Source organism: Lodderomyces beijingensis, assembly GCF_963989305.1.
Source record: "Lodderomyces beijingensis strain CBS 14171 genome assembly, chromosome: 7".
Taxonomy (NCBI): Eukaryota; Fungi; Ascomycota; class Pichiomycetes; order Serinales; family Debaryomycetaceae; genus Lodderomyces; species Lodderomyces beijingensis.
In genome coordinates, this window is record NC_089976.1 from 723,568 (window position 1) to 747,241 (window position 23,674).

The 23,674-nt window shown below is 46.9% G+C and overlaps 12 protein-coding genes across 12 annotated transcripts; 5 read left to right on the forward strand and 7 right to left on the reverse strand. All coding sequences in view use genetic code 12, as the record gives it.

The window, feature by feature from the left end:
- Positions 1-37: 37 nt before the first annotated feature.
- LODBEIA_P55820 (uncharacterized protein) lies at positions 38-985 on the reverse strand (the record flags this gene model as incomplete). Its single annotated transcript, XM_066975930.1, has 1 exon — positions 38-985. The coding sequence occupies one exon, from the start codon at positions 983-985 to the stop codon at positions 38-40; it is 948 nt and encodes a 315-aa protein (XP_066832520.1).
- Positions 986-1,229: 244 nt separating this feature from the next.
- On the forward strand, positions 1,230-1,850 carry LODBEIA_P55830 (uncharacterized protein; the record flags this gene model as incomplete). The annotated part of the gene is made up of 1 exon (XM_066975931.1): positions 1,230-1,850. The coding sequence occupies one exon, from the start codon at positions 1,230-1,232 to the stop codon at positions 1,848-1,850; it is 621 nt and encodes a 206-aa protein (XP_066832521.1).
- A 358-nt stretch (positions 1,851-2,208) lies between these two features.
- LODBEIA_P55840 (uncharacterized protein) lies at positions 2,209-4,533 on the forward strand (the record flags this gene model as incomplete). The annotated part of the gene is made up of 1 exon (XM_066975932.1): positions 2,209-4,533. One exon carries the CDS (start codon positions 2,209-2,211, stop codon positions 4,531-4,533), a length of 2,325 nt encoding a protein of 774 aa, XP_066832522.1.
- Positions 4,534-5,349: 816 nt separating this feature from the next.
- LODBEIA_P55850 (uncharacterized protein) lies at positions 5,350-5,971 on the reverse strand (the record flags this gene model as incomplete). The annotated part of the gene is made up of 2 exons (XM_066975933.1): positions 5,350-5,800; positions 5,928-5,971. 2 exons carry the CDS (start codon positions 5,969-5,971, stop codon positions 5,350-5,352), a joined length of 495 nt encoding a protein of 164 aa, XP_066832523.1.
- A 375-nt stretch (positions 5,972-6,346) lies between these two features.
- LODBEIA_P55860 (uncharacterized protein) lies at positions 6,347-6,916 on the reverse strand (the record flags this gene model as incomplete). The annotated part of the gene is made up of 1 exon (XM_066975934.1): positions 6,347-6,916. One exon carries the CDS (start codon positions 6,914-6,916, stop codon positions 6,347-6,349), a length of 570 nt encoding a protein of 189 aa, XP_066832524.1.
- A 1,527-nt stretch (positions 6,917-8,443) lies between these two features.
- Positions 8,444-11,320, forward strand: LODBEIA_P55870 (uncharacterized protein; the record flags this gene model as incomplete). The annotated part of the gene is made up of 1 exon (XM_066975935.1): positions 8,444-11,320. One exon carries the CDS (start codon positions 8,444-8,446, stop codon positions 11,318-11,320), a length of 2,877 nt encoding a protein of 958 aa, XP_066832525.1.
- A 149-nt stretch (positions 11,321-11,469) lies between these two features.
- On the reverse strand, positions 11,470-11,868 carry LODBEIA_P55880 (mitochondrial 54S ribosomal protein uL14m; the record flags this gene model as incomplete). Its single annotated transcript, XM_066975936.1, has 1 exon — positions 11,470-11,868. The coding sequence occupies one exon, from the start codon at positions 11,866-11,868 to the stop codon at positions 11,470-11,472; it is 399 nt and encodes a 132-aa protein (XP_066832526.1).
- Positions 11,869-12,095: 227 nt separating this feature from the next.
- Positions 12,096-12,758, reverse strand: LODBEIA_P55890 (uncharacterized protein; the record flags this gene model as incomplete). Its single annotated transcript, XM_066975937.1, has 1 exon — positions 12,096-12,758. One exon carries the CDS (start codon positions 12,756-12,758, stop codon positions 12,096-12,098), a length of 663 nt encoding a protein of 220 aa, XP_066832527.1.
- Positions 12,759-13,308: 550 nt separating this feature from the next.
- Positions 13,309-14,502, reverse strand: LODBEIA_P55900 (uncharacterized protein; the record flags this gene model as incomplete). Its single annotated transcript, XM_066975939.1, has 1 exon — positions 13,309-14,502. One exon carries the CDS (start codon positions 14,500-14,502, stop codon positions 13,309-13,311), a length of 1,194 nt encoding a protein of 397 aa, XP_066832528.1.
- A 1,268-nt stretch (positions 14,503-15,770) lies between these two features.
- Positions 15,771-16,631, reverse strand: LODBEIA_P55910 (uncharacterized protein; the record flags this gene model as incomplete). Its single annotated transcript, XM_066975940.1, has 1 exon — positions 15,771-16,631. One exon carries the CDS (start codon positions 16,629-16,631, stop codon positions 15,771-15,773), a length of 861 nt encoding a protein of 286 aa, XP_066832529.1.
- Positions 16,632-17,713: 1,082 nt separating this feature from the next.
- Positions 17,714-19,354, forward strand: LODBEIA_P55920 (uncharacterized protein; the record flags this gene model as incomplete). Its single annotated transcript, XM_066975941.1, has 1 exon — positions 17,714-19,354. The coding sequence occupies one exon, from the start codon at positions 17,714-17,716 to the stop codon at positions 19,352-19,354; it is 1,641 nt and encodes a 546-aa protein (XP_066832530.1).
- A 674-nt stretch (positions 19,355-20,028) lies between these two features.
- Positions 20,029-23,598, forward strand: LODBEIA_P55930 (uncharacterized protein; the record flags this gene model as incomplete). Its single annotated transcript, XM_066975942.1, has 1 exon — positions 20,029-23,598. One exon carries the CDS (start codon positions 20,029-20,031, stop codon positions 23,596-23,598), a length of 3,570 nt encoding a protein of 1,189 aa, XP_066832531.1.
- Positions 23,599-23,674: the final 76 nt, after the last annotated feature.

Sequence of the window (23,674 nt, forward strand, 5' to 3'; positions counted from 1 at the left end):
TTCTGCACTTTTTTATAAAAAAAAGAATGGTAAGCGTCTATAAATCAATCTCTATATTCATCAAAATATCATCAGAACAGTGCACAGTGAAACCATTCTCACCAACAATTCGGTTGCTTGAGCTGACATAGGCCGTCATCTGGGTAGTCCATTGCGTCACGTCGTATTTCAACCCATGAGTAGACAAAACCACCGCCCTGCTGCTCAAGGGCAACAATCCACACGTTGGAGGCGTGGTATCGCCGTTTTTGCTAAACGTTGTTTTGCCCCGGTACGCTACATAGTTGACACCCTTGTACAAAAGAAAAAGTATGTCGTTTTGCGTGAGGTAGAACACCTCCAAATTGGGCGATTCTTGATGCAAGATGTATAGTTGATTTATTGACTGTATCGTTTGGTCGAAACGGCCACCAATCGCGGACAAGGTGTAGATCTTTATCGGGATCGAGCTCTGGTTCTGGAATTTGTCCTGGAATGTCGTGGACAAGCCTGAGTCGGTATCAATCTCTTTGGGCCATTGCGTGTTGTGCTTGATGTACAAGAAATGAAGCTGGATGCAAAAGATGGCCTTGTTAAAGTCGTTGGCGTATTGCGACGACTGGCGGATTAGTTTCGCGCCTCTGGATTCATAATACCTGCCGATCTCAGGTTTGAGGGAGTCAAAGTCGCCCACGATGTAGTTTGGGATATATTCAGCTTGATTTGATGTGGTAGCAAAGTAGTTGTAGATTCTGTTGGCTGCGCCATCTGCGCACACCACAACGTCAGCGAGCTGCCATAGTCGTACTAGGTCAACGTTGATTTCCTGGTTGAGTATAAGAAGCGCTGTTGCTGGTGCATGCTGTGACTCCTGCTTGTGACTCGACAAAAGATAAGAAAAGGGTTCAATCAAGTGGTACGAGCTGGCGTCTTGTGGAGGCCCGATTGTGAGCGAGTTCGGTTGTTCCGTTACCAATTCTTTCAACTCTTTCTCTTTTCGTGACATTCTAACTGGAAAGAAGACACTCACAGCTCACGATTGAGGATGCTGGCCAGACTTTGCTCTGCTTTGCCAACTTGGATGATAAAGCCGTAAAGAGTTGTGGAGCCCTTTCATGGTTGAAATTTCGCGCCGCACCTCCATGACGAAAAAGGAAATCCAACAACCAAACATAAAAAAACAAGCAAGACGTCAACCAACCGACCCGTAGAACACCACCGGTTACCAATCCAATCCACCAGAGCACAAGATGAGCGTACCTGCGACCTCGGATGGTAATGCATCGAGTAACGGCACAGCAGCGGCCCAAGCGACGGCGACAAATACAAACGCAGGCACAACTATCTCGGCATCGGCATCGATGTCGGGACTACAACAACAACCATCATCAACAGCAGCAGCAGAGAAAAAGGAAGCCATCGTGCCACGAGACGTGCGTTTGCTCCACCTCATCTTTGCCACCCAGGGAATACAGAACTACCAGGACCACGTGCCGCTCCAGCTAATGGATTTCGCTCATCGCTACACCAAGAGCATATTGAAAGATGCGCTTATATATAACGACCACGCCAGGCCTTCAGGAAGCAGCAGTAGCGGTGCGTCGACTGTTAACACAGACGATATCAGGCTAGCCATTGCTGCCAGAAGTAACTACCAATTCAAGCCTGTGCCACCAAAGGAATTGATGTTGGAATTGGCCCAAGAGAGAAACTCAAGGCCCTTGCCGCCGGTGATTCCCAGGTGGGGGTTGAACTTGCCGCCGGAGAAGTATTGTCTTACGGCGAAGGATTGGGATAGTATATACGATGAGCCTGAAGACGGCGTTCAAGAGGAGAGCGCAGGGCTCAAGAAGAAGGCGAGGGTCAAATAGAGAGATGTAGTACTGTTTATTCTCTGAAATAATTGATGACGAGACTGAAAATGGCTCGTAGTGAGAGGAAGAGGAAGTAAAGACAATCTCTCCGGCGTGGGTGGCGTGGTAACCTTGACTTGTGGCTCTTGGCTTGCTTGGTTGATTCAACTGTTTGCTGTCCTGTTGTCGTGTTGGCGCTAAGGTTGTTCGAGAACAAACATAAAAAAAAAAAAAGTGAAACTTGTACATATCAGTGGGTTATACGAACCTGTGCTTTCTTCAAAAAGACGGGATAAACATAGAGCAACACTTGATTGATCGACTCAACTTTGTTATTCGGCAAGCCGGCCCCTCATATATCTATAAAATCAAATAAATGATGCTCCCGACTTCATTGGGGTCGCTCCCGGAAGTCAAAGAAGAATACCCAGGCTCGTGTTTAGTCGAAAGAACAGCTCGACTTCAACAGTTTATTGAACTAGGTCCCCCGGATATTTGCAACATTTACAAACATTCAATCAATGCCAAACGTGAACATGGAGAAATTGGAACCTTTTTGTATTTCACGGGGGTGGACACTTCGTCAATTGCCCTGATTGCTGCCCATTTGCAGAGCTTGGCCAATTTAATGACGTCAAAACTGCAGTATTGGTTCGGGGAAAAGAAGCATTGGAAAGTGCCCCAGTTGACTTATTGCACTTTTAATGCTTTTAGCAAAGTCGACATGAGAGTCACCGTGCACATCCCTGGGAAATTTGAAATCCAGATTTTGAACCATGAAGGCAAGCAGATTCAAGAAAAAGTGAGTGAGGATCAATTGGACAGATTTTGGACCGAGACTTTTGTTACTGCCATTGTTCGAAGCGTGTTGGAGAGCGAGGATGGCGATGATGTTAACAAGGTTGGCGGAGTGGTCGAGGTGAGGAAAGCCAACCCTTTTAATAATGGTGTTGCCTCGAAGGAGTTGTTGAATAGCTTTTTTATTGGATTTGAAGAGTTGTTTTTTCAAGGCACTAAATTGGGTTGCAATGTCGATATACCTCAACCCACGTTGATCAATAACTATTTGGTTGATGGGTTCATCAAGGTTCTTCAATTGACCCAGAGTTATGATCGCGGATTGCAAGTGTTGAACCGATTATACGAGCAAGAACCCAGCGTAATTTCAATTATTGCCAAGATCCAATTGCTCAAGAATGACGAAATCGACGCCATCAAAACCATGTGCAAAGGGATCCAGGAGAATGAAAGGGATGCCAACACTTTGGTTGTACAGGCGAAGTACTTGTTGGACAAGAAGAAACCCGAATTGGCGTTGGAAGTAGCTAAGCAAGCAGTTAAATCGTCACCATCGGATTTCTTGACCTGGTCGGTCTTGGTCACGTGTTACACACGTCTCGGGGATTTCGAGAATGCATTGTTGACATTAAACTCTTGTCCCATGAATTCTCACAAGGAGAAGTACCAATTGAAAAGAGTCGTGCCCATCAGGTCCCATGAAGATTTGCACTTGCCCTCGCCCCTTGACGTGACCATCGATGAAGTTTCCAATTTGCAAAGCAACGAAATAAGCTATGAGCATAAGAATTTGGACCCGCAGCTATCGAACTTGCCTGCAGCGAACCTCAAGTCCACTTATGCCAAAGCCTATGACTTGTTGACTGAGATTGTGGCCAAGACTGGCTGGGAACAGTTGTTGAAGTATCGTGCTAAAGTATTTGTGATGGAAGAGGAATACAAGAAGGATAAAAAGAGCGCCAATGGCCATTTACGGAAAAACTCGACATTATCATCTGTCAATGTCAATGCTAATGCCAGTACAAATGCCAACACCGATGCCAATGCCAATGCCAATGTCAACCCGGCGAAAACCAATGAAAGCGCGTCCAATGTTGAGAGCGATGTTGACTCAACCGTGGGTGTCAAGTCTCCAACACAAAAGGTGCTCGACGCAAGCCTCAATGACGAATCAGTCGTCGTTAACGATAATGGTGAGTTTTCAGAAGACTATGACGACGAGTTCAAAAAAAAGAGATTATGTGAAAGATGGCTAGATAACCTCTTTATGCTATTATATGAGGACTTGAGAGCCTACACCATGTGGCAAGCCGAGTCTTTGCATTTCCAAGCGCAGCAAATGGACTATAGAAAGACGACGTTGGAATGGGAGATCCTTGGACTGATTGCTTACAGATTAAAACATTTCAAAGAGGGATCAGTTGCATTTGCCAACGCGCTCAGCGGACGTTTTTCAGCACGATCACAAAAGGAAATGTTGAAGTATTACTTGAAGGAACGCAACAAGTTGCTCCAGAGAACCACTTTGCCGCAACTGAGTCAAAATGCAAGCTTTATACAAAACTACAGCAAGATGATGAATCAGATAACTGAAAAGATCTTGGAGAGTATAGTCAAGCTCTTGGTGTGGAACCATAGATGGTACTCGGATTTTTCACCGTACTTGTTGTTGGTGTTGAATGATTTGGTTGCGTGGGAAGGCTCGGTCAAGATTGAAAGTTCCATCAAGGCCTTGTACAACGAAGGCAAGCTTCCTGGACATGGCGGAGCATCGAACCCAGGTAAAAGTGAGAGCAGCTCCAAGGAGAAAGGCGAGTTTATTGGAAACCATGGTGTTGTTGAGATGATGAAGGATTTGCATGATGATTATGTCAAGTTGTATAATTTGAATAATGCAGATTAAAAAAGGATGATGGGATTAGGTTAAAAAAGAATAACTAAATAAAGGAAAAAGAAGGATTTTTTTGGTCATTTTGACAGTTGTTGAAGGTTTAGAGTGAGGTGTAGTTGTTGATCGGAGAAGCCATCCGCGGAAACAAGGTGCACGAGAGAGAAATATCCGAGATCACGAGACATGCGGCAATTGGGCAAGGATGCAAATGGCCCTAAAAGTTTTCTATACCAAACTACACCAAGATAACTTTTGCCCTCCTCATTCTCCCTCCTCCTCTTGCCTCTTTCCTCTTCTCCATCTCAATCTCATCCGAGAACTCGAAAATAAAAAGGGTTTTGCAGAAAGCACGAAGATGTCAGCTAATGATAGGTTATCCATGTTTGCAAGACACGTCGAGGGAAGTGTCAGTGTTCACGGGGGAAGAAACGATAAACTAGTGCGTGGTCGATTCATCCCTTCTTTTCCTATGCTTAGTGCCGCTGAGAGGAATAGGTACCTGGGGAAGATATTCTACGGAACCAAATGATGCGTGAGGCTGGGCTTTAGGGGTATGTTTGCAACGTGTCGAGGAATGACTTCTTTTTGGTACGAGAAGTAGTGTGGGAGAGGCTGGGAGGTCGGGAGGCTGCAGACGGGATATCTTGAGCAATGCAAATGTGGCATTACAGGGTGGTTATACCTAACTATATACAAAGTAATCTTAGCCACTCATACGCCCGAGTTTTCACGACAGACGCAATGAGCGAAGAAAAGAAACGAACAACAAGGTATCTTGACACATGAAACGTAGGTCATTCTCAATCATAAGTGGTTGATTTCCCCAAGCTAATCTTTCTTGTCTGCTTTGGCTCCATCTTGACCTTCCTCCAGTGGCTCTTTCCGTTCCGCATCGAACCCCAGATGAGCCAAATTTCTCAACTCCCTTCGACTCTCCTCGACTCGCTGCTTACGAGCCTGGATAATGCTATCGCGTCGCTCCAACTCTTCGACCCACAATTTTTCTCTCAACTTGGCTTTTTCCCTCATCTTGTCCTCCTTGGTCTTTTGTTGTTCCAAACTTGTGCTTCCCAACGTTACACCGCCAATGACTAACGCAACCAAGGTGGCGAATTGGAAGGCAATACGGTACCTGAAGTACCTTTGAGTCTTGATCTTTTCGCCGCGCTTCATTGATCTGGCGGCCAAGAGCACGGCTCCTGCTGTAAGGAGCGATCCTAGTGGCACTAGTGGTTGCTGTTTTGATTTTGCCCACATTTTCTGGAGCACGTCGGGTTCTCTAAGTGGAAGTTAGTATGGCAAATGGGGTGGAGCCTCCAGACCCCAAAGCTCAGACCCCGAGTCGCCTGAGATTTTGGAGGGGGTATCGAATAGTGGAATAGCGATGTAGTGGTGGTTTTACGTACTCTTCTTCCCCAAATGTTAGAGACGATGGAAGTCCAGCTGACATCTTGAATCTGTATTAGTACTTGGAATGTATTCTGTATATTCTTTTTTGCGGGATGAGTATGTTAGTCCCTGCTAGTGGTGGTCTTTGAACCGTCGTTGTCGTCTTCTTATCGGGAAAGTGTGGGCTCAGGTTTGGGGCTGGCGGGTAGTACTGCGATAGTGGGCATCGCTAATTTTTCCCCTTGCCTTCCACGGCCCAATCGCCGTCCCGAAAATAGTCGGGCGATAAGAGGGCCCAGCCCCAGGGTCGAAGGATATAAAGAATAGATGAAGGAACAGAAGAGAGGACTTCGGTTTACAAGACAGGAAGGAAGCAGAATATACATGTCTTTCAACTCAGTTCAAATTGGTTCAGTTTGGTGGGTTCTATAAGGGGCTATTCCTCCAAGATGAAATTTCTAAACTCGGCGTATGCCTTGTCCAAGTCGTCATTGACAATGATCAAATCGTGAGCTCCCGTTTGCGCATATTCCATCTCACTCGCAGCTGCTCCGATCCTCTTGGCTAAACTCTCTTCGGTTTCGGTGCCTCTGCCGTTTAATCGGGCTCTCAACTCCTCGATTGAAGGGGGGCTTATAAACAAGTACCTCGCGTTGAGCTCGGTGTTTTTCACCGACTTGACTCCTTGCATGTCTATGTCAAGAAGACAAATCTTGCCCTGGGCCAAAACGTCCTCGACGGCCTTGACGGTGGTGCCGTAGTAGTTGCCCGAGAACTGGGCCCACTCGATGAATTTCCCTTCCTCCACAAGTTTCCTGAACTCGTCCTCCGTGGAGAAATGGTAGTCCTTGCCGTCCACCTCGCCGCTTCTCGGTTGTCTCGTGGTGTTGGACACGGAAAACCCAAATTTCTCGGGGTACTCTGCAAAGAGCTTTTTCAAAAGGGTGGATTTCCCGGTGCCCGATGGACCCGAAATGACCACTGGTCTTGTGGAAGAGCTGGACATTCTGTGAGGTACTGCTGCTGCTGCTACTAAAGCCGGTCCTGCTACTTTGAACGAGTGTCTTGAGAGCAACTGGAAAGTCAACTGGTTTCTAGCTATCGGTGGCTTCAACAGATGTCTCAACATCAACTATCTTCCCCCCTCGCGATAAATGGGCACTGTACTGGTGGGTGTTTTTTTTTTTTGTTGTTACACGCGGACTATTTTTTTCACGTTTTTCACCGTATGGTGCAACTTCTTCTTCTTCTTCCTGTTCTATTGGTTGTCGTTGTTGTTGCTAGTTTCAGGTTAATGCGGATTTAGGGCAAGATCCAAGTTGGTTATCATAATGGGTCGGCTCACTTTGGCTGTTTCGACCTTGAAAAAATGGGCGCTGACGGAGCTTCAAGGGCTGTTAACCTTGGAGACCTGCTGCGGTTATGAGTACGACTTGGGATGAAAATTATTTCCTTCCTGTGGATTTTCAAGGACCGTCGTAAGCGGCGTGTTGCTTATACTTCACCGTGAGAGGTTGATGTGACGCCCTCGCGAGTAGGCAGGCGTGGAGGTAAGCGAAGAAGCCTTTGCTGCAAAGCTGGGTCGAACGGCCTCTAGTGCAGATCTTGGTGGTAGTAGCAAATATTCAGGGGGGACGTCTTAAACTAGACTCGAACTAGTATGGAACTACTCTACAAAATCCTCTCGTGTAGGTAAATATCAAGGGTATTGGAAAAGTGGCTATATAATTTCCGCCGAAAAGATCCCCTTTTTCCCCGTGGCGACTTGGCGATTTCGTCGCCTGGGGCGGTTTTACTTGAAAACTGCTGGGTTTTCTCTGGTTTTGGCTTCGCCGGAAGTCGAGGTGGTGGAAAGCTGTTGAGGTCTGGCTCTTTTCGTTGCAAACAGCATAGACTACAAAAAAATGCTCGGGCTCGAGTTTCCTTGCTTGAGACAATCAAACTACAATCTCATATCCTCTCTCAACGTGGTCAACGAAGACAGAGGCGGAACAAAGGAAAAGCAGGCAATTCGTCTAGAGTCAACTTCCTTTCTTTCTTTCGTTTCTTTCTCACGAAATGTAAACTCAACGTAGAAATAAAGAAACCTAGACCAACATCCGAGTCATGATGGGGGGGGGGGGGGGGGTTGATTGGATTTCCTGGAAGCAACACACACGAAAGACTCGTTCAGCAAAGAGCCGGCAACTGCTTCTATTCAACCTGGATATCCATGCCTGTCATGAGCCTCATCGTCAAAGCCTTCATCAAGGAAACGTAGGGGGTTCAGTCGACCGGGGGTTCAATCGACCAGGGGAGGTGGAAATATTCAAGTCGTGTGCCAAATACCGAAAGAGAGGTGCTGCCAATTTTCCACCTTTCAAAGAGATCACGACGATGACAACAACCTCTTGAACTTCCGAACCAGGGCCAAGCTAACCACGCTATTGAAGCACCGTTTTTGCTCTTAATTGTCATTTTCAATTTCAAGTTCATTTTCGTTTTTGCCGTTTTTTTTTTTTAACCAATTTGACATTGCTGCATCGGATTCGTTATGGCTTCATACACGCTCCCCGAGCTCAACAGGGCGCTAGCAACAATGTATTCCAATGCACCTCGAGAAGAGAAAACCAAGGCAACTCACTACCTTGAGCAGTTTCAGAAATCTCAAGAAGCCTGGTCAATGACTCATGATATACTATCGCTGAAACAGTCGTCCGATTTGCAATTGCAGCTATTTGCTGCGCAGACTTTGAGATCGAAAATCATCTATGATCTTAGCAACCAGATGCCTGAGTCTGATTATGCAGCATTGAAGCAGAGCATCATTGGGTTGATGAAGATGTACAACACGCCTCGGGATAAACTTATCCGGACGCAGTTGAGTGTCGCCTTGTCTCAGTTGGCCTTGCAATACTTGACTTGGCAGAATGCCGTTGGTGAAATTGTTTCCGACTTGAGTGCTCTGGCTGACAATGCCTTTGTCTTTGTCTTGTTGGAGTTTTTAAAGATTCTACCTGAAGAATTGAGCGACGTGAAGAAATCGCATCTTACCGACGAGGAATATAACAAGAGATCGACTGAATTAATCACAGATCAAGTTGAATCGGTGATCTTGAGCTTGAAGAATTTGACTGAAGCCAATACAACAAACGATCCTGTGCTCAATTCGGCTATTTTGGACTGTTTAAACAGCTGGATTGCCGAGTGTCCAGTTGACCAGATTTTGAATGTGCACTCGTTGACTACATTGATATTTCTGAGCTTATTACAGGATTCGACTTTTGACAAGGCAGTTGATTGCTTGGTGACTATTATACGAGAAACTAGAGACATTGATAACTACCACATTATCGATGCTATATATCAGCAGATTTTGCAGCTAAACAAACTCATGCATGAAAACCCCGACAATTTGGAAGATGCGGAAAAAATTGACGGGTTGACTAGATTATATGTTGAATGTGGAGAGTCCTGGCATGCATTGATTGCTCGAAATCCAACTCACTTCAAACCGCTTGTGGAAATCTTGTTGGAGTTTACAAAGAACAGAGAAGATTTGGACGTTGCCAAATACACTTTTCAGTTTTGGTATTTGCTCAAGCAGCTCGTGGTCATGCCCAAATTTGAAGAGGCGAGAGCTGCATTCAGCGACGTATACTTGAAACTAATAACGGTAATTATCGGACACTTGACTTATCCCATTGCAGCTGATGATAACTTGTTTGATGGCGATAAAGAACAAGAAGACAAGTTTAAAGAATTTAGATACGAGATGGGCGATGTGCTAAAGGATTGTTGTGCCGTGGTTGGCGCTTCTAGTGCATTGCAGATTCCTTTTGAAAGAATACAAGCGGTGTTGTCGGACTCGCTGGGCCACTGGCAAAACCTTGAAGCTCCCTTATTTTCAATGAGAGCCATGGCGAAAGAAGTGCCCACCAAGGAAAAGACAATCTTGCCCGTGATCATGTCACTTTTGGTGCGATTACCTGAACATCCAAAAGTCCGGTACGCGGCCACTTTGGTGTTGGGAAGGTACACGGAATGGACAGCAAAACACCCAGAATACTTGGAGCCACAGCTCAATTACATCACTAAGGGGTTTGAAATTGGCGATAATGACAATGAGATCTTGATGGCCACGTCGCAGGCATTGATGTACTTTTGCCAGGATTGCTCTCAGTTGCTTGTCAACTACTTGGAGCAGCTTTACATGTTGTATGGGCAAGTGCGTAACCAAGTCGACATCCAGTCGAACTTTGAGTTGGCTGATGGCTTGGCGCATGTTGTCAGCAAACTGCCCGATGATGCACTTTACAAGACTTCGGAGATGTTTTTGCAGCCTTCGATTGAAACTTTACAAGGTTTGATCTCGACATCAGCAAATGAAGCAACTCATCAACAACAAATTGCCGATCAAATCGAAGTGATTTCCGTTTTTCTCGACGTTTTCAAACTTAATGAGTTTGACAATGCCAATCACCCAGTGGCGACTTTGTTTATCGAAAAGATATGGCCTTTGACTACTACAATTTTGAGCAAAGAATCGAGTTCGTTGCTTGTAAATGAAAGGTGCATGAAGTTGGTCAAGACTGCAATTCTATCATTCAGCTCCTATTTGAATCCCATCTTGCCGGAAATTGCCCAAGTGTTGCACCAGGGGTTCCAAAAGACGCACTTTGGTTGTTATCTATGGGTCACTGGAGTCGTTATCCGTGTATTTGGAGATGAAGAGTTTTCGCATCCTGAAGTTACCAATGCAGTTTATGAATTTTCACTTCAGCAATGCCAAGTGTTTTTTGAGCAATTGTTTAGCAAGAAGGACGATGCCGAAATCAGATTGCACCCAGAAGTGATTGAAGATTTCTTCCGGATGTTGAACGATTTGCTCATGTTTTATCCATTCAAACTTATCCCCGACCTTGCCATGCTCAAGTCCGTTGCCAAAGCCGCTGAGATCACGTTGAATGTGATTAACGAATACAATCCAATCATCTCGTGCATTCATTTCTTGATTGATCTAGCCTCATGGGGGATGGAACATCCGCCGATTTCACTTTTTGAGCAGCAAGATACCGAATCGCTAAAGCAGGCCATCAAGCAGTTTCTCGTGGTTGACAATCAAGGCGGGGAGTTGCTAACTGCTGTTTTCCACGGCTTGATTTTCAAGTTCCATGCCGATGTGCAGCAAGATGCCAACGACCTCATCTTGAAGATCTTGGTTGTGGTGCCAAACCACGAGACTGCCATTACCTGGTTGAGGAATGCCATTATCAGTTTGCCTAATGTTAATGAAAAGGAGACCGACCGGTTATTGGGCACGGTTGACGTTGCGTTGCAGAATAAGGATAACCGGAGAGTCCGCAGTAGTTTGAAAGATTTCGTGAACTGGTACCTGAGAAAGAATGTCACCCCCAGGTCAGAGTTTTGATTAGCACATTGTAATACACATCTGCATTATGCGAAAAAATGAACCCGTAGTATCCATAACTTCTACATCCCTTACTCATCATCATCATCCTCTAGAAATTTATTGAAAGAGATACATGTTTATATATATATATTGGCATATGTACAAGTTTAAAAAGTCTTTGGCGCCAAACTGACAATCTTGTTGAAATTCAACAGCTTCAACTCCTTGGCAACAACACCATTAATTCTCGTGCCCAAGGGTTCGCCATTCTTGTTAATCAAAACACACGCATTGTCGTCAAAGCGAACCACGGAGCCATCGGGTCTCCTCAACGGCTTCTTCTGTCTCACAATCACGGCTTTGCATATGTCACGACGCTTGACTTTGTTCGTTGACGCATTCTGCAATTTCGATTCGATTTGCGGGCGCGCTTGTTTCACGACGCAGGTGATGATGTCCCCGATTGAGCCACTTGACTTCGGTTTGTGTCGGGCCACTTTTATGCATTCCACTATCTGTGCTCCTGAGTTGTCTATTACGTTGAGGAGGGTCTTGAGGTAGATCATTTTGGTGGTTGTGGTGGTGAAAGTTTTCAGCGTTGGTGCATTTTTTTTTTTTTCACTGCGAGAAGATTGTAGAGGTTGGTGATAACTTGCATATTCCAATATTGCCAAAACATCTCAACCGTTCTATAATCTCGATACAACCCCATCTACAAAACTACAGCCCATTTTCCTTTCTTTCTTCTCTTTTCTATAAACGATGGTTTGATGGTGAGTGCATGATAACTCTGCTACTTCAACTTCTTGTCGATCTCAGCTGAGTACTCCTCAGTGACACCCACGACCCAGTCATAGACCTTCCGCATGTACAAAAACAGGGCAAACGCCACGAGCGCCACGGCGACAAAGACCGCGACGCGCTGCGAATCGCGCTCCACGTCCATGAAGGCGTAAGGGTAGCTCGCGCCGTGGTCGACGTCCACGAGGTACCGGAGCAAGAACCAGTACAACACCGTGAGCAACACCACGAAAAAGAGCGCCGTGTTGTTGCTGATGGTCCATCGCGGCATAAACACGAGATAGTCCACCAACAAGGACACCACGGGCATCAAGTGGATCGACAAGTCCGTCGCGAGCGAAAGCTGGAAGTTCAGCGGGTCCTTCGTTAGAAGCTCGAGAAAAAAGAGCCGGAGCGGCCAATAGACTCCCGCGACGATGACCTCCAACGCGAGGCCGATGGGGTGGATGTTGTTCTTGATGGTGAACAACGTGGGCGAGCCGGTCAAGTGCGCGACGAACCCCAAGGCAAACACGGAGATGGAGTAGAGCAAGGATAGGTTGGTGAGGAACTGGGTGTGGCCTGCCTGTTTGAGGTGCGGGGGGAGCTCGACGGTCACCATGTTGGTGTATGCGCCGTACAAGCCGATGAAAACCGACGCAAGGTCAATTAGCATGATGTACCGGTTGCCCACTACTCTCCTTGCCGCCGCGGTGCTGGAGGGTTGGTGGTTTTGTCGTGACGGGTCCACGTGCGTATCCCGAGCCTCCACGTTGAAGGACATTGCAGGGACCGAGAATACAAGCCAAACTGGAAAAAAAAATTGAATATGAGTATGAGTTGGATCTGGTGAAGATGTGCAATTGCAATTAACGGATCTGGCAAAGATCTGGTGAATCTATATAATATATAGTACACATGCTAACCACCAGCCTCCAGTGTGTATAGCGTGGTTCAGCCTGCTTGTTTCTGTAGCTCTGATAGCAACAATAGCACGGGAGACGAAAGGGAGACAGCGGGCCCATGTGGTTGCTCCGCTGAGATGCATTTTAGTCTCGCTCCATCTCCCGCGTCGCGTATAGGTCCCATCCCGTTACTGATAACCCAACAAGCCGATAACCATGTAACAATATAGCTCATTTTTCGTTCAAAGCTTGTTCTTCTTCTGCTTCTCTTGGCGACGCGACTGCGCGCATTGGTTCTTTTGAGCTTGAGCTGCTCCTCGTTCAGTGTTCGTGTCTGCCAAAGAGCAATCTTGAAAATGACTTTGTTCGCGAACCTTGTGATGACTTGTCAGATCCCTGGCTCGCCGCCAGCAGTGCCAGCAGCGCCAGTAGCTGGGCATCGTCTCCGTTTATCGTGGCACTTCCGGTGTGATGCAGGTGTTCTAGCTCGGTGTTCTTCATCCAGTTCTTGAAGTAGTCCTCCGAATCAATCGGTTTGCTCAAGTACTCGGTGTATTGGTAGTTTGGCTTCACCACGATTACGGGCACCAAAGCGCACTCCAAGAAATGCTTCGAGATGCTTGACGACCCAAAGAGACTTCGGTGGTGTTCCTTTTCCGGGTTATAGTGGTGAGTACCAATCACCATCATACTGGGGCTATATTCCTCGATGGCTAGTTTTAGGCATTTCTCGGGCTTGCCAGTGACGACTTCAAACACAATGGAGATTTTCTTTTGGTGGACATTCAACTCTTCAAAATGCTGTAGATGCGCCGCAGCTTGCTTCTTGTCTATGCCGCCCGCGGTAACAGCGGTGGTGCCAGTGCCACTGCCTACTTTTTTCTCGTCTAGCACTTGCAAGATGATCAATGTGTCCCCATGGATAATCATGCCGTCGAAAAGCCACTCGAGAGCCTTGGTGCTTTCTGCGTCGTTGTTGAATCCAAACAACCACGTCTTGTTGTTGCGACGGAATCGAAATTGCGGGTGCTTGGACTTTATCGTGTACGATTTGCGGGAGCCCTGGGGCACGGTGTCGAACGAAACGCCACGGTCCAATTTGATTCTCGCTGAGCCCGACCTGGCTGAGTTGCTGGATGTGTTTGAGCTTGCATTCATGGCTGGCAAGTCTAGAGATGACGACGACGCCGAGGATACAAGTGCCGACTTGGGCCGGCCGTTGGGGTTGATGCTGAAATATTCTGGTCCGCCCATCTTCTCCTGCGATGGTGTAAGTAATGGTGTCGTTACACCTGATCCGTTGGCGGACGATGCGACTATCGTCGGCGTTGCCCCGTTGGGAGTCCTTGCCGGTATCACCAAGTCGTTCGAGTCAAAGTCGTCATAATATAGTCGGCCAAGTAGATCTGACGAATTGTTCTGGTTCTTGTACAATTGAATCGAGTCGCTCGAACTTGGAAACATGGCTGCGTTCAACCGCGTATTTCTCTCGGTTTCCGATTCCATGTTGGCCATTGGCGTTGCAGTTTTTGGTTGTTTCTTGAGTGCTGTTCCTTCCCCTCCGTGTGTTTGTGGGGGTGGTGTTGGTGATGCTGGCGGTAGTGGCGGAACGGAATTGGATGATAGCAGACCTGGGGGTGCCACGCGTGACGGGTTTTCGAAAATCTTGTTCTCAACGGGACCTAGTTCCGTCGAAGTTGGCGGTGAAGGGTCGCCCTTGCTAGGGCCCGGAGGAAGTGGCGTATTCTTATCTGTAGTTTGAGTAGAACGTGATTCAACAACGGCCGCCGGTGGTCCAACCAGTGGCGAGCGAGCCGGACTTGCTTGGCCTGCGGGTGGCTGTATATGCAAGGGCAGCGCTTTAGCAATTGGCGGTCCCTTGATGAATCGCGGTGCTGCTTGTCTTGACGACATGGCTGCCATTGATGAGGAGTTGACGAAAGTGAGGTAAAGCCGTGGGTGGAACAGGGGGGTAACGTGTGAGGTGTAAGGCGTATGGGCTATGGGGTGACGATGTGAAGTGTATGTATATATACATAAAGATGGCGAGTAGTCGGTATGAAAAGTATCAAACTTTAAAAACGGGGTTCTTGTTGGTGTTGTTCAATCGGTCGTCTCGTCCTCGGATATCCCCTTTTTAGTTTGACCAGACAACTCAGATTCAGATTCAGGTTCAGATTCACGATGATTTGCAAATGGGTGCAAGCGGAGGGGAAGCAGTGAAATAATAGTGTCAACAGGAGTAAGAATAATAACAATAGCAGAGGAAAGGAACAAGAATTGGTATTTTACAAGTAGGAGATAAGACTTTACTCCTGCTGGTGTATTATATCTCGTGAGCTGGAGTCGAGTCGAGGTGTTACGATTCTATTGCAGAATGATACATTCAACCGATGGACGATGGAGATGTTCGGTCGAAGATCATGTGATTTTAACCGCCTTTTTCCACCACCTCCACTACTTCTACTACTCTTGAGATGAGATATGTATGTAACAATACTCTTGCTTATTTCTAACCTGTCTGTTCCTTTAACCATATATCATAGAGGGCTTATGTCGACAATAGCTCCCGCAACCTTCCATACAGGTGGATTGTTTTCTTCTTGACTCCAATTGCTCTGAAATTCCAAAGCAATAAAGCAAAAGAACAGAGAGAACTGATTATTTATCGAATCAGGAACAAGGCACAGAGAAGGCGCCGTTTTTTTTGTTTGTTGAGGTTCTTAAACCGCTCAGTAAGTGTTTGCTCCATATGTACAGGTGGATGAAGAAGATTGTCTAGCTTATTCGGGAAACGTTCGGCCATTGTTAACACCACTATTCTTCTCCACAATGCCCCAGATACGATCCATCTTGGTACCGCCAATATTATCCATCACGTAAAACTCCCTCTTGCCACCACCACCACCAGTTTTTTTCGCGCCTTTTTCTTCCCACGTCGCGTAAGGCATAAACCAGCGCTGTTTAGGAGAGAGGACCAACTCCTTGCTACTGTCCAGAATCTGGATTAGCTCATTATAGGTTCTGCCCCCGGTGAAATTCAACTTTTCGGCAATCAATTGTTCTTCCGCCACCAAGTTCGGCAAGCTTTGCAGCTTGGTCTTGTCGTAGACTCTGAATATCCTCGTTACGTAGTCTCTCGTCTTCCACTGGACCACGACAATCGGGATGATTACTCCCGCGAGTAAGGTGTATGCGAGGGAATCGTCGAATTGCGCCGATTGGTATATGAGCTTGGCTCCGTAGGCACCCACGACGCCAAATGACAAGGTTAGACGTTTGAGCAACGAGACGTATTTCGACGCTGGCGCCTCGTAGAGGGGCCTGTAGGATAATCGGTACTTGTCGGCAAGTTTGGTTTTGCGGATCTTGTCGCGTTCCTGGATCCAGATGGGGTCGTCTTCAAATGTCGGCGACCAAGGGTTGTTTTCACTTAGCAACTCGTCTGTCTCGACCAAGGCGTCGTCTGACTTGTATGGCTTTGCTGCACGACGTGGTGCTGTCGATGTGGAAAAGAGGGTTTGACGTCGCCCTGGGTGAAAAGTTTTGCCAACCGCCAGTTTCAACGCCGGCGTGAATAACAACTGAGTGGCGTAAGAACGGGCGTGCGCTTGTTTCATGGATCCCTGCAATATTCGCTGCATCGTTTATACCTACTTTCTTTTCTTGTTGAGAGGGTGGGAGCAAGTACCAAATGTGCCTCTGTTTTACTTGGATGTCGGCACAGTATCGTAAGACGTGTGGTTGGCATCTCACCGCAATATCTCGTCACGTGATCAGTCCCAGCGCCGGCTCCATCTGGTCGCCACCGAGATGGCCACCCAAAAGCTACACACGTTTAGAGGCAAGATCGGGAGGTTTGAGGTGTTGATGCTTTGGTCCAGTGTAGTCGACATGGGCAACGTAAACCTATCATAAGAGTGAATTTTTTACAATGTTGCAGGGGTTACGGCCCGGTCATGCCAACCGGCAAAGACGCAAAGGTCCCCAACAATGAAACGTGGAGAGAAATCAACTGCATGAATCTAGATCCAACCAAGCTAAACGAAGCTAACGAAGCTAACGAAGCAACCTGGCCGTCTAAAACTGGTCTTTTCTCTCTCGAGAGCTGTTGCCTCTTGTATCTAAATCAAAATCGCTGGAAACGACAGGGTATTCGAGCTTAATCGTGCTCTACTGCTACGGAGAACGAAAATTGACCATTTCCTTCAATGACTGCTTCTTCTTGCTTTACAAAATGTCGAGTTAACCAACGCATCTTCTCGACGGGTTCGACCCCGGGGCTCAAGCCTGAACTTGAACTTGAACTGTTCAAAAAAAAAAAAAAAAAAAAAAAAAAAGGGACGCCAATTGAGACCTCGTTGGATTCTCCGCTTTACCTTCTAGCTGTTTCTCTACCTTGCCCTTGCAACAAGCCCATCCCTATCCTCCCAAGATCAACACTGGGTTGGTTGGGGTTGGGATTGGTGTGGTACTGCATGCAGCGGGGGCCGTGGCAGCTCCCGTATCATCAGTGGCTGTAAGAAAAAAAAATCCCACCAGAGACTCAAAGAAAGAGAAACAGAAAGAGCAGAGACAGACACCTTCTTAGATTGCTTCAACAAGATTTTATAAACCACGCCAACGCCATCCGAGTTTCTGTTTTTTTTTGGTGGTATATATACTGTAGCAGTCTAGATAGTTCTTCCCTTCAGAAGAGAGAGAAAGAGAGAAAGAGAAACAGGCCATGGATTCGGATGCTACAGAGAGATTTGTTCCCGAGTACCGTCGTACTAACTTCAAGAACAAGTCACGTTTCCAGAGTGATGAGTTGAGAAGACGTAGGGAGACGCACCAGGTTGACTTGCGGAAGCAAAAGAGGGAGGAGGTCTTGGCCAAGAGAAGAAACTTCCAGCATGACACGAACGACTCGGAGGAGGAGGAGGAGTTCAATTTGGCGGTGAACAACGATGAAAATCAGTTTTACCAGAGATTGAGACAGGATTTGCCCAAGATGCTCGAGATGATCCAGGCGCCCGACTTCGATTCCCAGTTGGCGGCCACCGTCAAGTTTAGACAAATATTGAGTAGAGAACACAACCCGCCCATTGATTTGGTGATTGAATCGGGGGTGATCCCGACTTTGGTTGAGTTTATGAAGGATGACCACCCGGACATGTTGCAGTTGGAAGCGGCGTGGGCCTTGACCAATATTGCCTCGGGCAGCTCGCAGCAGACTAGAGATGTGGTTGAGGCGAACGCCGTGCCCCTTTTTGTGCAGTTGTTGTACTCGCAGAGTCTCGAGGTCAAGGAGCAGGCCATCTGGGCCTTGGGCAACGTTGCTGGTGACTCTGCCGAGAACCGTGACTATGTCTTGAGTTGTGGCGCCATGGAGCCCGTGTTGCAGTTGTTCAATTGCACCAAGATGTCCTTGATTAGAACCGCGACTTGGACATTGTCGAATTTGTGCAGAGGCAAGTCGCCTCAACCGGATTGGAACATTGTGTCGCAGGCCATCCCCACCTTGTCCAAATTGATTTATTCGGTGGACTCGGAAACTTTGGTGGATGCGTGCTGGGCGGTGTCCTATTTATCCGATGGCACTTCAGAAGCTATCCAAGCCGTTGTCGACGCGAGAATACCTCACCGTTTGGTTGAATTGTTGGGGCACGAGTCTACTTTGGTGCAAACCCCGTCGTTAAGAGCTATTGGTAATATTGTCACAGGGTCGGACTACCAGACCCAGATTGTGATCAATGCTGGCGTGTTGCCAGCGTTGGCTCCGTTGTTGAACTCGCCGAAGGAAACCATCCGTAAAGAGGCTTGCTGGACCATTTCAAATATAACTGCAGGAACTTCAGAACAGATCCAGGCGGTTATAGATGCAAACTTAATACCCCAAGTTATAAGATTATTGGGCGATGGCGACTACAAGACAAAGAAGGAGGCTTGCTGGGCAATTTCAAACGCCTCTCTGGGTGGGTTAACCAAACCAGACCAGATTCGTTACTTGGTGAGCCAGGGATGTATCAAACCTTTGTGTGACTTGTTGTCTGTTGCCGACTCAAAGATTATTGAAGTGACGCTAGATTCTCTTGAAAACATCTTGAAGATGGGCGAAATGGACAAAGAAGCAAGAAACACCCAGGTCAACGAAAATGCGCTTTATATCGAAGAGGCGGGTGGTATGGAAAAGATATTTGAATGTCAAAACAACGCTAATGAGAAGATTTACCAAAAGGCATACAATATCATTGAAAAGTATTTCAGCGATGAGGACGACGAAAATCTTGATGACGAAAACCTCATGCCGGAAGCCTATAGCAATACTTTTGGCTTTGGTATGGATAATCAAGAACAACAACAACAACAGAATTTCCAGTTTTGAAAAAACCAACTCTGAAACCACTTACAAACTACTTTTCAATCCCTCCTGTTTTTTCGTCTTTTCCCTGCCTATAATAACTTCAACCCTTTTACCCACCCACCATCACCACCAAAACGCCCATGGGTATCAACTATTCAAAGAACACATCAACTCACTTTTACACTCCAGAATTCCATGTGGCTTGCGCTTAAAGCGGTTCGGAGTGGCCCATTGATTCACCCTGATTCCTGTTTATTAACTCGCGTCATTCATATCTTTCATCTCTAGCATTCTCTCACTTTGAATATACAATTCATTATATACATAGCACGAAAGAGCACCCCATAACTCCTCTTTCATTCTTAGCCCCTGGACCCCTTTTGGGCTCTCAGGCCTTTTCTGCAGTGATGAAAACTCGTTGAACTCCTTGCTTTGAGAACTGTGTAGTCCTGTCCTAGCTATTGTTCTGTTCTTCACTGGCGGGTCCCCACATGGGTCCAATGGGTCCAATGGGTCCAAACCACAATTTGCTGGATTTTTTTTCCTCCCTCAAGGCATACACATTGCAAGGAGAACAATTTGGGTGCAACATCTTTGCTCCACGCCCGCTACAACCAGCTTGAACTTACAAACAGTACTTCAACTGCCTTCATCTTAGCATTAGTTAGATCCCAGTTTTAGCCTCTCAGATAAGGATGTCCGACAACGACGAAGCCACTGCTACATCCAAGCCCATATCCATCAAGACCGAGGTGACAAGCGCCACACCCGAGTCGATACCTCACCTTAAAGATGCCCATAAACCAATCGGCCAGGCTCACCCGACAATGTCGCCGCTCTCGTTGTCTCCGCCAGAACCCCAAAGCATCGACAAGGCCATGACGGAAATGAGTCCGCAAACGCCAGGCACCGAGAAGGCCATCGCGAGCATTGCCCCCATGCTCGAAGGGTTCATGCCCAAGACCAGCGCCGAGGACTCAGCCTCGAGACTCGGCTCCATCAGCTCGGGGTCCCTCTACCATCCCATGGGGAGCAGCGAAAACGTCATTGCTGGAGAAGAACTCGTTGCGCAGCCACTCACGACTGAGAATCTCACTGGGGTCAAGCTGCATGCTAACTCATTCAGCGATGGCTCGAAGCTCAACAAGAGCATCAGCAACACCAGCAACGCGTCAAGACGCAGCTTCTCGTCTACGGTGAACAAGAACGTTGAGAGCAGCGGCGCGCAAGTGGCAAAGGTTGGCAAGATTGGAGTCTGTGCGATGGACGCCAAGGCCTTGAGTAAACCGTGTCGCAAGATCCTTAATCGACTCATTGAGAATGGAGAGTTTGAAACCGTGATATTTGGCGATAAAGTGGTTTTGGATGAAGCGATTGAAAACTGGCCCACTTGCGATTTCTTGATTAGTTTCTTTTCCACTGGGTTCCCCTTGGAAAAAGCGATTGCCTATGTTAACTATAGGAAACCGTATACTATCAACGACTTGGTTTTCCAAAAGGCATTGTGGGATAGAAGAGTGGTGTTGGCGATTTTGAACCATGCCGATGTCCCTAGTCCTACTCGGTTGGAAATTAGTCGCGATGGCGGACCAAGGTTGGAAATGCAGATGCAGGAGAGAATGAAGGAGATTGGGTTTCTGGATGAAAAATTGTTTGCATTGACGAACCAAGTGGAACCGGATTGGGAAATGGTGGATGAAGACACGCTTCGCGTGGGAAATCAAGTACTTAAGAAGCCATTTGTTGAAAAACCCGTTGATGGCGAGGACCACAATGTTTACATTTACTACCCCAAGGCCACTGGTGGTGGTGGCAGACGACTTTTCAGAAAGATTGGCAACAAGTCGTCCGAGTTTGATCCCAACTTGACCGAGCCGAGAACAGATGGATCGTTTATTTATGAAAGCTTTATGGATACCGATAATTTCGAAGACGTCAAAGCTTACACTGTTGGCCCTTATTTCTGCCACGCCGAAACGAGGAAATCCCCCGTGGTTGATGGTATTGTGAGGAGAAACACGCACGGCAAGGAGATTCGGTACGTTACCGAATTAAGCGCCGAGGAGAAACGCATGGCGAGAGCAGTTAGTGCTGCTTTTAAGCAAAATATTTGTGGATTTGACTTGTTGAGAGTCAATGGCAAGTCGTATGTCATTGACGTGAATGGGTTTTCATTCGTCAAAGACAACAACGATTATTATGATGCATGTGCAAGCATCTTGCGGGGAATGTTTTTGGACGCGAAGAAATCTCGAGACTTGCTAAAGACCAAGATCCCCATGACTTTACAAACGAGTCAATTTGAACAAAAGGAGCAAAAATGGGTTTTCAAAGGTATGGTTACTGTTATCAGACATGCTGATCGTACCCCAAAGCAAAAATTCAAGTACTCGTTTAAATCGCCGCTTTTCATTAGTCTTTTGAAAGGACACACCGAAGAAGTTATCATCCGCGCCGTTCCTGATTTGCAAGTTGTTCTCGAGACGGTGAAAGTAGCCGAAGAGCGGAAGCTTGAAGACCCGAAAAAGCTCAAGCAGTTGCGTATTGCGTTGGAGAAGAAGATGAATTTTCCGGGCACCAAGATTCAAATCAAGCCATCCTTGAATGCGGAAAACCCCGAGTGCGTCGACAAGGTGCAACTCATATTAAAATGGGGAGGCGAGCCCACGCATTCGGCGATGCACCAGGCTTCCGACGTTGGTGAACAAATGAGGCAGAATTTGAAATTGTTGAATCGCGAGGCTCTTAATGATGTCAAGATCTATACTTCGTCAGAGAGAAGAGTCATCACTAGTGCTCAATATTTCACCACTGCTTTACTTGGTCTCACTGAAGAACCATTGCCTGAGGGTTTCCTCATTGTTCGCAAGGATCTCTTGGATGATTCAAATGCCGCCAAGGATCTCATGGATAAAGTTAAAAAGAAATTGAAGCCCTTGTTGAGACAAGGAGCAGAGGCGCCCCCGCAATTCACATGGCCACCCAAGATGCCTCAGCCTTTTGAAGTTATCAAGCGAGTTTGCGAGTTGATGAATTTCCACCACCAAATTATGAACTATAATTTCGAAACCAAAGACGTGGCCACTTTCCAAGAGAATTGGTGCTGCGGAGAAGATCCTTTTTTGTTCAAGGAAAGGTGGGACAAGTTGTTTCAAGAGTTCATTAGCGTTGAGAAAACCCACCCTTCAAAGATTTCCGAGTTGTACGACACGATGAAATACGACGCGTTGCATAATCGCCATTTCTTGCAAAGAATCTTTGAATTTGACCCCAACGATGAGAAATTGTTGCAGCGCTTAAGAGAAACTTGCGGCAGCACCGTCAACTCCTCAGGTTTGGTGAGCGAGTATCCTATTAACATCTTGGCCATGAACAATTTCAAGATCCCCTCGGATAACGGATCAGCGATGAGTTCGGCCAACAACTCCAGCGTGCAACTCAACCCATCAAGTCTGGCTAGTGCTGGCTCGTTGGGGTGGGTCTTGAGTGGTGCTGCTGCCGAGATCAAAAGCGGCAGCAACAACAACAACTCAAGCGGTACAACAAGTGGTGCAACAAGTGGCACTGCCCTTGCCACGAGCGCAACCGCGGGTTCAACTACAGCACCTACGGGCAACGCGAGCGGCACGAACCCAAGCAGCAGCGCCTCGCATAAAGGAGCTCAGAATCCATTCGACCACGCAACATTCACCAGATTACGAGAACTATACCGCCTTTCAAAAGTCCTTTTCGACTTTATCTGCCCACAGGAATACGGCATCAAAGACGAGGAGAAGTTGGACATTGGATTATTGACCTCGTTGCCGCTCGCGAAGCAGATTCTTTCTGATATCCAAGACATGAAAAAGGACGCCGCGAGCCCCTCCGTCGTTAGCTACTTCACCAAGGAGAGCCACATCTACACCTTGTTGAACGTGATTTACGGCTCGCAATTGCCGATGAAGATTGCCCGCAACGCCTTACCTGAATTGGACTATTTGTCCCAGATTGTGTTTGAGTTGTACGAAGCTGATGACCCGACTAGCGCCACGGGCAAGAAGCATTCGATCCGGTTGAGCTTGAGTCCCGGGTGCCACACCCAGGACCCGCTCGATGTGCAATTGGACGATGATCATTATATCGGGTGCATTCCGCGGTTGAGCTTGACTCGACACTTGGATATGGACTTGGTTACGCAGCGGTTGAAGTCGAGGTTCTCGAGAGTTAGCTTGCCAAAGAAATTCACCCCTGTTAACATCACGAGTCCCTTGATTAGCGGTTTATAGTGTTTATATAGAGAAAGTTTATACATACATACATATATATATAGATATATACACATACAGGTTTGATAAAAAAAAT